General features: G+C 38.7%; 1 protein-coding gene across 1 annotated transcript in view; it reads right to left on the reverse strand.

Annotated features, from left to right (window-relative positions):
• Nucleotides 1-12,864, reverse strand: part of pigg.L (phosphatidylinositol glycan anchor biosynthesis class G L homeolog) — a 28,863-nt gene that overhangs the window by 14,888 nt on the left and 1,111 nt on the right. The window contains 3 exon segments of the mRNA XM_041561655.1: nucleotides 8,658-8,846; nucleotides 10,868-11,077; nucleotides 11,633-11,838. Of these exon segments, the coding sequence (XP_041417589.1) occupies nucleotides 8,658-8,846; nucleotides 10,868-11,077; nucleotides 11,633-11,838 (605 nt within the window).

The raw sequence follows: 12,864 nt of genomic DNA on the forward strand, positions 1-12,864 counted from the left end.
CTTCAGGTTCAATTCGTGGATATAGACGAGATAGCAGACTGTGTACATTTCAAAACTTAAAAATTGGGATTTGCCCAAATCCCTAAAATCTTTTCAAAGACTATATATATTTCCTTTTTCTCTGTTATAATAATACAGAACCTTGTACTTGATCCAAACTAAGATATAATTAATCCTTGTTGGAGGCAAAAGAATCCAATTGGATCCATTTAATATTTAATTGATTATTGAGCAGACTTAAGGTATGAAGATTCAAATTATGGAAAGATCAGTAATCCACAAAACCCCAGGTCCCTAGCATTCTGGATAACACGTCTCATACCTGTATAAAAAAAAAAACACATGTCGGGGGCGTGGCGTGATGCTGACTTGAGCAGACCTGTTTCTTGTTGGCTCCGGACTGGCTGGGCCTTAAAGCTTCTATTGTGTACACTTTTGCTGCCTACACCTCTCTTAAATAACACACTATTGTAGGTGAGGATGACAAGATCCTGCAAGGCTAAAAAGAAATCTACGCAAAGCTCGGTTAAAGATTATTTTACTAACGCCGAAGTTTCTGATCCGGAATCTAAGATGGCGGCGGGGCCTGCTGCATCGCCACGGTAACAGCCTGGATTCACCTTCCTAGGACTCACAAGATGTTCTACAACCAGGTACCCCGCAGCATACACAAACACCACTTAAATATTCAGGGGACACGATATTAATAGGCAAATTTTAGGAGTTGCTCCAAAGGGAGCTCAATATAACTGCGCACAAAATTACTTCTCAACTCTCCTTGGAGATACAAGAGCTGGATCAGCGTACTGATTTGCTGGAATCTAAGGTGGATGATTTGATCGACACCTAGACTTCTTACCATAACCTAATTTCCCGGCTAACCGCACAACTTATGGAATTGCAGGACAAGGTTGAAGACACCAAAATAATATTCGGATTTGCAGACTTCCTGGTGATATCAAGGACTTACATGTAGAGGTTCCTGCTCTCCTCACTTTTGGTCCCGAGTATTCCATCGGAAAGAATGGAGCTGGATAGGGTCCATAGGGCCCTGGGAAAGAGAGCGGAAGGAAGCCACCTAAAGATATTATAGCATGGGTTGGTTTCTTCTCCACTAAAGAAGCCATCATGGCGGTGGCTAGAGTGACAAATGCGCTCTCTTACAAGGGCTTTGTCTATCAACTGTTTACGGATCTCTCTCCAGCTACCATCCAACGGAGAAGACAACTTAAGCCTGTTACGACTGAACTGATCGCTCACAATGTTCGTTATCGTTAGGCCTTCCCCTTTAAGCTTCTATTTTCCTGGAAAGGGAAACAACAATCATGCTCATCTCTTGAGGAAGGCCAGGAGCTATTAACACGACTACAGATTGCTACTGTGTTGTCGCCGCATCAAACACTTAGCACGAAACTGAACAATAAGTTTCTAAAGACTATTGTAGACAGGCAGTCAGCACAACGATTTTCACTCTTTTCTTTGTGGGTGGTGCACGTCCTCCAGTGGCCACTTTCCACTGCCACCACATGCAAAAACAACTTCAGGACAGCACCATCAAATTTTTTGTATATAATAAAACGCCTTTATTTAGCTTCACAGGGGCATCACGGCAACGTTTCAGGCCACATGGCCTTTTCTCAAGCTTACTGGCCCATATTCAAAATTGGCCTTTTATACTCTGTCACACCACCCAGTGGTCTAAAAGTATTAATACATTCACAGCAAAGACAATCCAAGAAAAATAAAGTGCATATTACCAAGTAACAAATGTCCATCATATCATCATGTGCAAATCCGGTGAAAAGTGCAATTTGGACAAAACATTCTACAATATTAAAATCTGTAGAGGAAATAAAAGTAGATATAATCAATATAATCACAAAAGAGAGAATTGTTTATCATATTAGTAATATTTTCCCAATCAGCCGTGGTTGTTCACCAAAAGACTTTTTTTGTTATTTCTTATCTTTACAAAAAAAGGAGAGACAAATATTTCTAAAAACAATATCTATATACAAATTTAAAATTATCTAAAAATGGGGCCCAGATCATATTCCTTATTTAAACCATATGGTTCCATCGTTTCCAATTTTCTGATCCAGTATGCCTCCCTATACAAGAGATCCTTCTGTTTGTTGCCCCCTCTTTTTTTATTTTCAATAGTTTCTATTATTTGATATTTTAACTGATTCACATTATGTGCATGCCCAAGAAAGTGTCCTGCCACTGCTTGTTCTTTTTTGCCTGTCTTTATCGCCGACTTGTGTTCCCTCATGCGTTCACGGACCGTTCTTTTTGTTTGTCCCACACGGGCATTTAATCACATATATAGCGTGTGTCGAGTAACAAGAATATCGGCCTTTAATCCTAATTGGATAACCCTTCCTTGGGTGGAACACATTCTCTCCTTGTTGGACATTCGAGCAACAGTTACAACTATAGCAGGGAAAAGTACCCACTTTTTCATTGGTTCTTTCACCAGTTTTCATGTCTGTTCTTATGTCCGAATATACCAACATGGAGCCTAAAGATCTTCCTTTTTTATATGCTATTACCGGCGGTCTAGCAAAGGCAGAGACTTGTGGCAAGTTTTCTTTCACCATTGGCCAATTTCGCCGTAAAATATTTGCAATATGCTTGCTAAGTGTGTTATACTGAGTTACAAACGTTACTTTGTTTTCTTTACTCGTTGGCCTTTTCTTAAGCATGTCTATCCTGTTCAATTTTTGAATCCCCTCCAATTGGGTCTTTAAGAGTTTATCAGGATATTCTCTCTCTCGAAATTTGTCACACATTTCCACCAGTCTTTTTTCCCCTACTTCACTAGAGGTCACTATTCGCTTCACTCTGCTCAATTGTGATTTGGGCAAAGCCTTTTTTAATTGAGGTGGATGGAAAGACCTGTAGTGGAGTAGGAGATTACGGTCCGTGGGTTTTGTGTACAAATCCGTGAGCAACTGCCCTTTTTCTTTATATACTCTTGTGTCCAAAAATGCAATCTCTTCAGAATGTACATTTAGAGTAAATTTTATATAAGGTAGGACTGTGTTAATTTCCTGAACAAACTTTTCCAGGGTCCAACGTGGCCCCACCCACAACGCAAATACATCATCAATATAGCGCATCCATATCTTACAATGAGATTTAAATAATTCATGTACATATACAAATTTCATTTCAAATTGATTCATGAATATATTTGCGTATGCAGGGGCCACATTGGACCCCATTGCTGTACCACGTATCTGCATATAAAAATCTTCCCCAAATTGAAAGTAGTTATTGTGCAGGAGTAATTCAAGACATTGGGCCACAAATTTTTTCTGTCCTCCATCTAGACTTTCATCTCTTATTAACTCCACTGTGACTGCCTCTACACCCCCATCATGAGGGATGGAGGGATGGAGGTATAGAGGGACTCTACATCCAAGGTTACCAACCATGTATCTTCCATATCAGCAGACATATCTTTTAATTTATTTAAAAAATCGCTAGTGTCCCTAATATACGATTGATGGAGTTCCACATAGGGACGAATGACTCTATCCACAAAGATTGCAATAGGCGAGAGCACTGAGTCTATGCCCGACACTATTGGTCTCCCCGGCGGCCGGTCAAGTCTTTTGTGGATTTTGGGGAGTACATAGAACACTGGTGTTAATGGATACTGTTGTTCCAGATAAAGCGCCAATTTCGGATCTATAATTTTCAATTGTGATGCCTCTATCACCAATTTTTTAATTTTACGTTGTATTTCAAATATAGGATTCTCACCCACTTTCTTATATGTAGTATTATCACACAATTGGCGCTGTATCTCAGCTATGTAATCCTCCCTATCCATTACGACCAGTGCTCCCCCTTTATCTGCTGCCTTGATAATTATTTCTGGGTTCGTCATTAGGCCCTGTAATGCCTGATGTTCTATCTTATTCAAATTATTTGGTAGCAAATGTATGTCGCCTCTGCGGTATTTTTCTTCTAGTATTTTCACTTCTCTAGTTACATTTTTGATATACATTTCGACAAAGATGTTATCACATTTTGGCATATATGTACTTACTGGTTTAAGGTCTAATATATCCCCACAAAAGGTGCCCATTTGCAGAGGTTTATCTCCCCTTTCCTTGGGATCATCAAATTGTACTTTGAGTCTCAAAGTTCGGTAGAGCCTAAACAGTTCTAAATCAAGTTTGAAAAAGTCAGGTTTATTTACCAGGCAAAACGACAGTCCCTTCTGCAGCACCTGTGTCTCAATGTCTGTCAGTGTCTTCCGTGAAATATTCAGTACCGCATCCGGCGTCGCTTGTACTCTCTCGGTCGCTTGTCTTTTGTGGTGTTTACGGCCCCCTCGCTTGTATCTCCTCGATCTTGTACGATTGAGTCTTGCGACCCACCTAAAAAAGAAAGTGAGGTGTCCTGCGAGTCAGACGCTGCAGAGGAGGCACGCGGTTTCCGAGGTTCCAATGGTTTACTGTGGGGCCCCTGTGGATATCGTCTCATGCCGCCGCCGTGATCTTTCCGCTGTGTCTCCCAACGGTACACGTTTCCCTCCTCATAATCCGCAGCATCGCGCTGAAACGTCGTTTTCGAGCCTGAACTTCCATGCGGAAGTCCTGTAGGTGCGTTGTTAGTTTACTCTTCCCCTCTGCCAGCATAGCCGGACTAGCATGGTTCCGCAACTTTGTTTCCACCTCCGTAACATTTTGCAACACTTTTGGTAACTCTTTATGCGTTTCTTCTATAATGGCAACCATCAAATCTATGGAGCATTTATTTATCGTTATCGTTAGGCCTTCCCCTTTAAGCTTCTATTTTCCTGGAAAGGGAAACAACAATCATGCTCATCTCTTGAGGAAGGCCAGGAGCTATTAACACGACTACAGATTGCTACTGTGTTGTCGCCGCATCAAACACTTAGCACGAAACTGAACAACAAGTTTCTAAAGACTCCCTATACTAAACTTAGGGTTGCAAATAATATATTTACTGCTAATCCCTGTACCATTATATCTGAGTTCACTAAATTTTATTGTGAGCTATATTCCAAAAAGACACAATTTTCTCCTAATCAAGCAGACTCTCTGTTATCTTCTATAGTACTACCTAAATTAACACCTGATCAACAGAAGATACTGTCTGCAGGCACGTTTCAGGGGCTGCTGCCGCCTGAGGCAGCAGCCCCAATGCCGCCCCTCCTCCTGCTCCGCTCTTCTAACTACCAGCGTCGGAGCGGGTGGAGGAGGGGCCGCATCGCTAGTGCAGTGAGCGCTATTGCGCTCGCTGCGCTAGAAGAGCCGAATTTCCGTTTTAAAAAACGGAAATTCGGCTTTTAAAGTTACCAGAGGCGGCTTTTTGCCGCCCCTGGTAACTGGCCGCTCCGTGCCGCCTGAGGCAAGATTCTCACCTTGCCTCATGGCCGGAGCGGCCCTGACTGTCTGACCCTATTACACTCAAAGAAATTCTGGATGCAATTAAGGTTTTAAAACCGGCTAAAGCACCTGGTCCGGATGGACTCACTGGAGCATACTATAAGAAATTCAAGAATATTTTGGCTCCTCAGCTACTTGCATCCTTTATTAATCTTGCAAATGGGCAACAACTATCGCCTGAGGCATTGATGGCTTATATTTCCTTGTTGCCTAAATCAGGTAAAGATACAACTCAATGTGGTAATTTTAGGCCAATAAAAATACTTAACTTGGATGTAAAAATTTTAGCGAAGGTTCTAGTTTTATGCTTAAATATGTTTATTGACTCTCTAATTGATATCGACCAATCTGGTTTTGTTCCAGGAAAGCATACATATGATAATGTTAGAAAACTGTTTAATGTTATTTTGTCTGCCTCTCGGGGGAACGCCTCCTCCAGTGGCGCTCCACCAATGAGGCGAGTTGATCCACTCGCCTCAGGCGGTAGCGCCCCCCTGGTAACTAAGAGCCGAATTTCCAATTTTCAAACCGGAAATCCGGCTCTTCTAGTGCAGAGAGCACAATTGCAGAAAACGTGAGCGCTGCGAGCAGGGGTGGGGGCGCAATGGAAGGCCGCCTCAGGCAGCATAAAGGCGTGGATCGGTGCTGGCCTCCTCAATGATCCTATCTTTGGATCTTGAGAAGGCATTCAATTCGGTGGATTGGGATTATTTGTTTTATGTTCTATGCTATATGGGTTTCCCAGTTCCCTTTTTGAACTATATCTCTGCTCTCTATAATACACCAACGGCTCAAATTAGAACCTTGGGCCTTCTCTCTCAACCATTTAGCATACATAGGGGTACACGCCAGGGTTGTCCGCCACCCTATTTTTATTGGCCATAGAACCACTTGCAGCTTTAATTAGGTAAGATTTCAGGTTTAAGTGTTAATTCGGCTAAATCTAAAGATCTTAATATCAATCTCCCCCCACTGTTATTTAAATTACTGCAAATTAATTTTGATTTAATTGGGCACTTCAACATTTGGATTATTTGGGGATTAAATTTATGCCACAATGAAACCAAGCGGCCGATGCTAACTATTTACCCTTACTTTCTAGAGTAAAATCATCTTTACAGAAATGGAAAGGCTTCCCAATTTCACTATTAGGCCGAGTTCATGCAGTTAAAATGTTAATTCTACCCCTTGCTATATATTTATTTCAAACTTTACTGATAGACCCCCTATGGGCTTTCTTAAGTCTCTTCAAAAAATGTGTTCAAGATTTATCTGGAAAGATAAACCTCCCAGACTTGCCCATAATGTCGCAATCTGTCATACAACAAAAGGGGGCCTGGGAATCCCAGATTTTACCAATTATTTTCAAGATGCATGTTTGAGCCAACTAGTTAAATGGCATGCTGATCTTATCTTCTCACAATGGGCAACTATAGAACAATGTACTATCCCTGAAATTCCATTACATAATTTGCTTTGGCTTTCTCCAAGGGATCGCCCTCCAATATTGAACCCTATTATAGTGCATTCTCTTAGGGTCTGGGAACATTGCAAAAGACCTCTGAGGCTTATATCTGAACACAAATCCCCCTATCAGCCTATATGGTAATCCTGCTTTTCCGCCGGGCTCTACACCAAATCCTTTCAACTGGTGGATTGAAAAGGGATTAACCAATATTCACAATTTTATTCATGAAGGGAAACTTATTTCTATTACCCAACTACAACAAAAATTTGAATTACCACAATCTGAACACTACCACTTTATCCAAATTTGACACTATATTCAATCACTCTCTCAGAATACAACTTATAATGCCCATACTCAATTTGAACTATTTTGTATTAAGTATCCTCAATCTAGGAGACTAATATCTATCTTTTATGATAATTGGACTAATGCTACTCCCCCTAAAAAGTTAAAATATATCAAGGTTTGGGAAAGGGAGTTAAATTTAACTTTAGAGGAGGAAGAGTGGTCCACTATTTTTCTCAACATAGTTCACTGTTCCCTTAGTTAGGATATTCAGGAAACATCACTAAAGGTTTTAACGAGATGGTATTTAGTTCCTGCATGAATTGCAAAACGGGTTCCATCTTATAATGCAAATTGCTTTCGGGGTGCCAAGACACTGGTACAATGGCACATATTTGGTGGACCTGTCCCAAGGTTAGACAATGGTGGTATAGAGTATACACCATGTTAGATAGCATTCTGGGTGTCACTCCCTTCAAAAATCCATGGGAACGTTGCTACATAAAATGCTTAATTACTTATACATTTAATGCAACAAAACAAACGATTGCAGCAGCTTGGAAGATTCCATATTTACAAATTAACAAAGTCAAAGAATGGTTGATGAGGGTATATCTATATGAGAAGCTAACGGCACAATCCCTGGGGAAGAATGAAAAATTGTATGATATATGGCGCCCTTGGCAAGTCTATTCCCAACTGGAGGAGCACTAAATCGCTTAATTATTGAATTATTAAATTCATTGATGACTGACTACACTGTTAAGAGATTACGGAAGCTGATGGTATTGTGAGAGGAAGACTTCTTTTTCTTTTGTTGTATTTATGATTTTATTTATAGTTTCCTTTTATTTGTTATTCTCTCTAAATACTTTTGATTTCAGAGTTTATATAACTATATGTACAATTGGAATCGATGACTTAGATTGGGTGTTATCATACTGCGGTATTGTATTAATGTATGATTTACTGGACTAACCCTCTCTTAATTGTCTTATATGTCATTTGACAATGTGATCATTATACTGAAAATTGTTAAAAAAAAAAAAACACATGTGGGGGAGTGGACCAAAATAAGTAAAATAGTCAGCAATTACAATGCAAAATATAGTAACGACAAGAGACAAATATATATACATAGTCACATACAATGAAAGTGTCTATTGCTATCAAACATACTTTACACAGGTTATAAAATAAATGAGAGTTCGATGGCTTTTTAGACAGTGAGAAAATACAAAGTTACAGATATTCGCTTGTAGTACAAAGCTGATCCAGGGAATGGTCTGAGTTGGGAAGGAAATATTTTTAGACAAATTGGAGATTTTTGTCCTTCCTTTAAATCAATCAGTTAGGCAGGTTTCACTGAGACAAAAACTGAACTTGATGGATGTGTGTCTTGTTTCAACCTCATCTACAATATTACTATGTTAAGAAAGTTGTATTTTAAAGTTAAATTATTGGCTTACCTTTGACATTAATGCAACAGAGATCTTTCTTAGGACAGTGTCCATTTCAAGAAGTTTTGGACCGACTAAATGACTATGCGGTCCTGTTAAATGTCCTATGTGATCTAATCCAAGATAGTGGAGGATAAGCATATCCCAGTCATTTCTCTTTAATATATCATCCAAGTGCTTTGTAACATAGTTATCAACCTTAAAAACATAGACATTATTTTATTACAATAATGCTTTTAACCTATGTTATGATGTTAAGCTACAATATAAATTGATGGGCATTGTAGACAAACAACAGCTGAAAGGGATGAAAGTTCTATGTACATACTGTAATCATTAGAAAAATACAGAAATATAGCTGCGTATGCATTAATCACTTTTACATAAGATGCCTCACTGCATCTATAAGTTTTAATACAAAAATGGAAAAGAAAGCCAGAAAAGGATTACAAAACACATAATAATTGGAACTGCAGCCTAGCAAAGATGGCTAAGGCATAACAAGCAGTGCATGCAATCAACATTTCGAATTCAAATTTTTTTTGTTTTTTTTTATGGCCAAATTTGACTAGGAAATTGTTAAAATTCTATTTGAGTTTTTTTTTTTTTAAATTTGAATTCGATTTTTGAAATTTATCATACACTGGCCCTTTACGAACTCAAATTCGACTATTCGCCACCTTAAACCTGCCGAATTGCTGTTTTAGCCTATGGAAGACATCCTAGGATCAATTTAAAGTTGTTTGTAGCCTTCCTGACATTTGAGTTTTTTTCTCTGAAAAAAAACTTGATTTGAATTTGCGGGTCCATCCTATTCACCCAAGTTTTTAAAATCAGATTTTTTTTAATAAATTGCAATTTGGTCGAATTTTGAGTTCATGGGAGTTTTAAATAGTTTCACCCTTGATAAATCTGCCCTAAGTGTAGTCAGATATAAGCGTGCCTGAACATTGAGTAAACATCCACTGAAACTGGTGAGGCCAGGTAGAATTCAACTTGAAACACTCACCCTATGCAACCGCTCCAGTTCAAGTAAAACACCAGAGTGTTGAAATAAGACATACACACAGGAACTCGCTGCAGAGCGCTGATCGGAACAATCCAGGAGACAGACTAATGTAATATCAATCCGGCTTTATTACAACGCTTAAAATAACATGGCACGGAGGGGTATGTGAGTCTCTCCGGATTGATATTACATTAGTCTGTCTCCTGGATTGTTCCGATCAGCGCTCCGCAGCGAGTTCCTGTGTGTATGTTGGAGCCGGTTGGAAGTGACTGGTGTATCGCAAGAGCAGCGGTTGGCTGAGAGACGGGACACACGGGGTGAGCTCTGCCATTACCACATTGTTACTAATTGTTGAAATAAGACAGCAGCACTACAGTTTGCACTAAATGGTCTGGATAGGTTGTAGATCTCACGGATATGGAGTTCTGCTATACAGTATAAAGGTTTAGAATTTTTTTATAATTAAAGAACATAACAAGCTGGTAGAGAGCTGCTACCTTTTGGCAGGCTCTATACATTTTTTTAGTGTCTCTTGTTATAATCATCATTAGTCAAATAAATGTCAAATAATCCCAAAAAGAATGTACTACATTGTATCTTTTTGAACACTGGGAGACTTCCTAGATGCAGGGTACCCAAATTAGTAATAGTTAGTTCAGAAATTAAGCTGAGGCTATAATCTATTTTGAAAGGGGAATGGAGACTGGATGGCAGGGGATCTGACTTAAGCAAAGAAAAATGACTGTATAAGGGCAGTGACACACAGAGTGGATCATCCAATTTCCTTAGCAGGCGGAGGAACTACTGTCTACTGTCATCTGCTCCCTTGTACAACCCCATTGATAGAAATGGTGTCTGCCTGTGTGAAGCTACAGTGAACAGATTTTGGCATGGAAACACAAAAGTTAGCATTTTTGAGCCAAAATCCACTGTGTAGATCCACATAGACTGATGCATTATCCATCAATGGGAGTAAATAGTTAGGACTTTGGTGGCTTTACAATTTTATGATTATAACTTTGTAACCAAAAAAAAACCTGGTTTTGACAATATATATACTTGCACAGATATCAATGAAAAGGGGATCAGGAAATGTGCATTGACTTCAAATGTACTTCCATTTTACTAATCCTTGGAATGCTAAGCCCCTTTTGCGTGAGAGTTATTCACTGGAAGTGAACACACACACACACACATATCTATCTCATACCTCTGTATAATCAGAAACAAAAAATTATGTTGTTCCATCATATTCAGCAAAATGTTTAGGAAAAAGTCTTATCCAAGTATCATCTCCATAAAATACTATACGTTTTCCAGCTTGCTTTGCTTGCCATATCACATTGTCATCTAGTAATTCATATGAATTTAGATTCATTACAACATCAATGAATCCTGGGATGCTGCCTGTCATTAGGGCCTGGAAAAAAAGTAAGAAAATGTCAAATTTCTTAATGAAAATATCAAATTACTGTTTTTATCTATACTACATAAATGCAGAGCAATTTAAGAACACCATAGACATAAATTGCATTTATCTATCATTAGTAGGGATGCACCGAATACAGGATTCGTTTCGGGATTCTGCCTTTTTCAGCAGGATTCGGATTCAGCCGAATCCTTCTGCCCGGCTGAATGGAATCCGAATTTGCATATGCAAATTAGGGGTGCAGAGGGAAATCATGTGACATTTTGTCACAAAACAAGGAAGTAAAAAATGTCTTCCCCTTTCCACCCCTAATTTGCATATGCAAATTAGGATTCGGTTAGGTATTCGGCCAAACCCTTGCAAAGGATTTGGGGGTTCGGCCGAACCTAAAATAGTGGATTCGCTGAATCCCTAATCATTAGCATAGTAATACGTGATTGATTTTAAATTAAGTGGGTACCAACTGATGTTCTTGACATTAGTGCTTGACATGACAGGAACTATAAGTCTAATATATAAACAAGATGTAAATGTTTTCTCTGGTACCTTGATACGAGGCATAGTGACAGTTGGTGCTGTGGCTTTTGCTATGAAGCTATGTGTTGTTCCTTTTTCCAGAAGTTGTGTAAGGTAAGGCATATGTTCCTTCCCCTTTGGGCCATACACAAAGTCCTGTCTTATAGCATCAATTAGGAGGATGACAACTTTCTTGAAGAGAGGAGGAGGAAGTGTTGTCCAGTTGGAGGATGCCCCTACAAATGAATACATGTTACATATACTTATTTTACATTCATACACATAAAAATACATTAAACATTTAGTACAGTCTTCACTGCAGCAGGAAGCATCCTGTATATTAAGTATTATGTACAGAATTTGAATGCATGTTGTTTTAACTAGTAGGGTTAGTTGTTTTGCCTTGCTTGCCAGATTTCAGCAGTTTTTCCTCATATTATTTTCATTAGATACTACTTCAGAAGAAAATGTAAGATGCTAAATGGTATATAACCCCAAAAATAACTGGCTGAAGAACTAACCTGCTACATTGTTTTAAAATTCACAACCAGTACCACAAAAAGGCACAGCGAAATACAATATATATATATATATATATATATATATATATATATATATATATATATATATACACACACACACATACATACATAGGGTATAACCAAATGCAATAACACATATGCAGCTAATCTTTTTCAAAGGTGCTGAGCTTTGATCTGCCATCCGTTTACCTCAAAATGAAAGGATTGTTTATTGAATATTTTATAGCCTAAGTGCCAAACCATGAAGTCAATGATGCAAAGTTTAGACAGCAGGTAATTTTTATATTTTCTTTCAATTCTTTTCCCAAATGTTAATGCCCTTGTGAACAAAGGTTTCCAGTTAAAAAAAGCACTCATGTAAAGGCAGTTTCAGTTCTATTCCTTGACTAAAGTGTAGCAGGGTATACTAAATGCACTATGAAATGGCTACAAAAACATATGTTTGATATTTTAACTCATTTATCTCTACATGCTTCTTGTTTCTAGTAGATGCCTACATATCTGCTGCTAATTTAACATTGTATTTTGTCATGCTCGCTCAGCTTGTTATAAGAGTGTTAGGCCATTTCTAGAAAGATAATTTAGTAAAATGTTTAGCAACTGAAAGACTATAAGTTGAGACTTGTCCTTTGGGCTACTACCTTTCTTTTAACACAAACGCAGCTCCTGTACAGAGAATCACCGGTAGGGTTGCCACCTTTTCCCGGAAAAAAAATAACC

This window comes from Xenopus laevis, chromosome 1L, assembly GCF_017654675.1.
Source record: "Xenopus laevis strain J_2021 chromosome 1L, Xenopus_laevis_v10.1, whole genome shotgun sequence".
In the NCBI taxonomy this organism is placed as follows: domain Eukaryota; kingdom Metazoa; phylum Chordata; class Amphibia; order Anura; family Pipidae; genus Xenopus; species Xenopus laevis.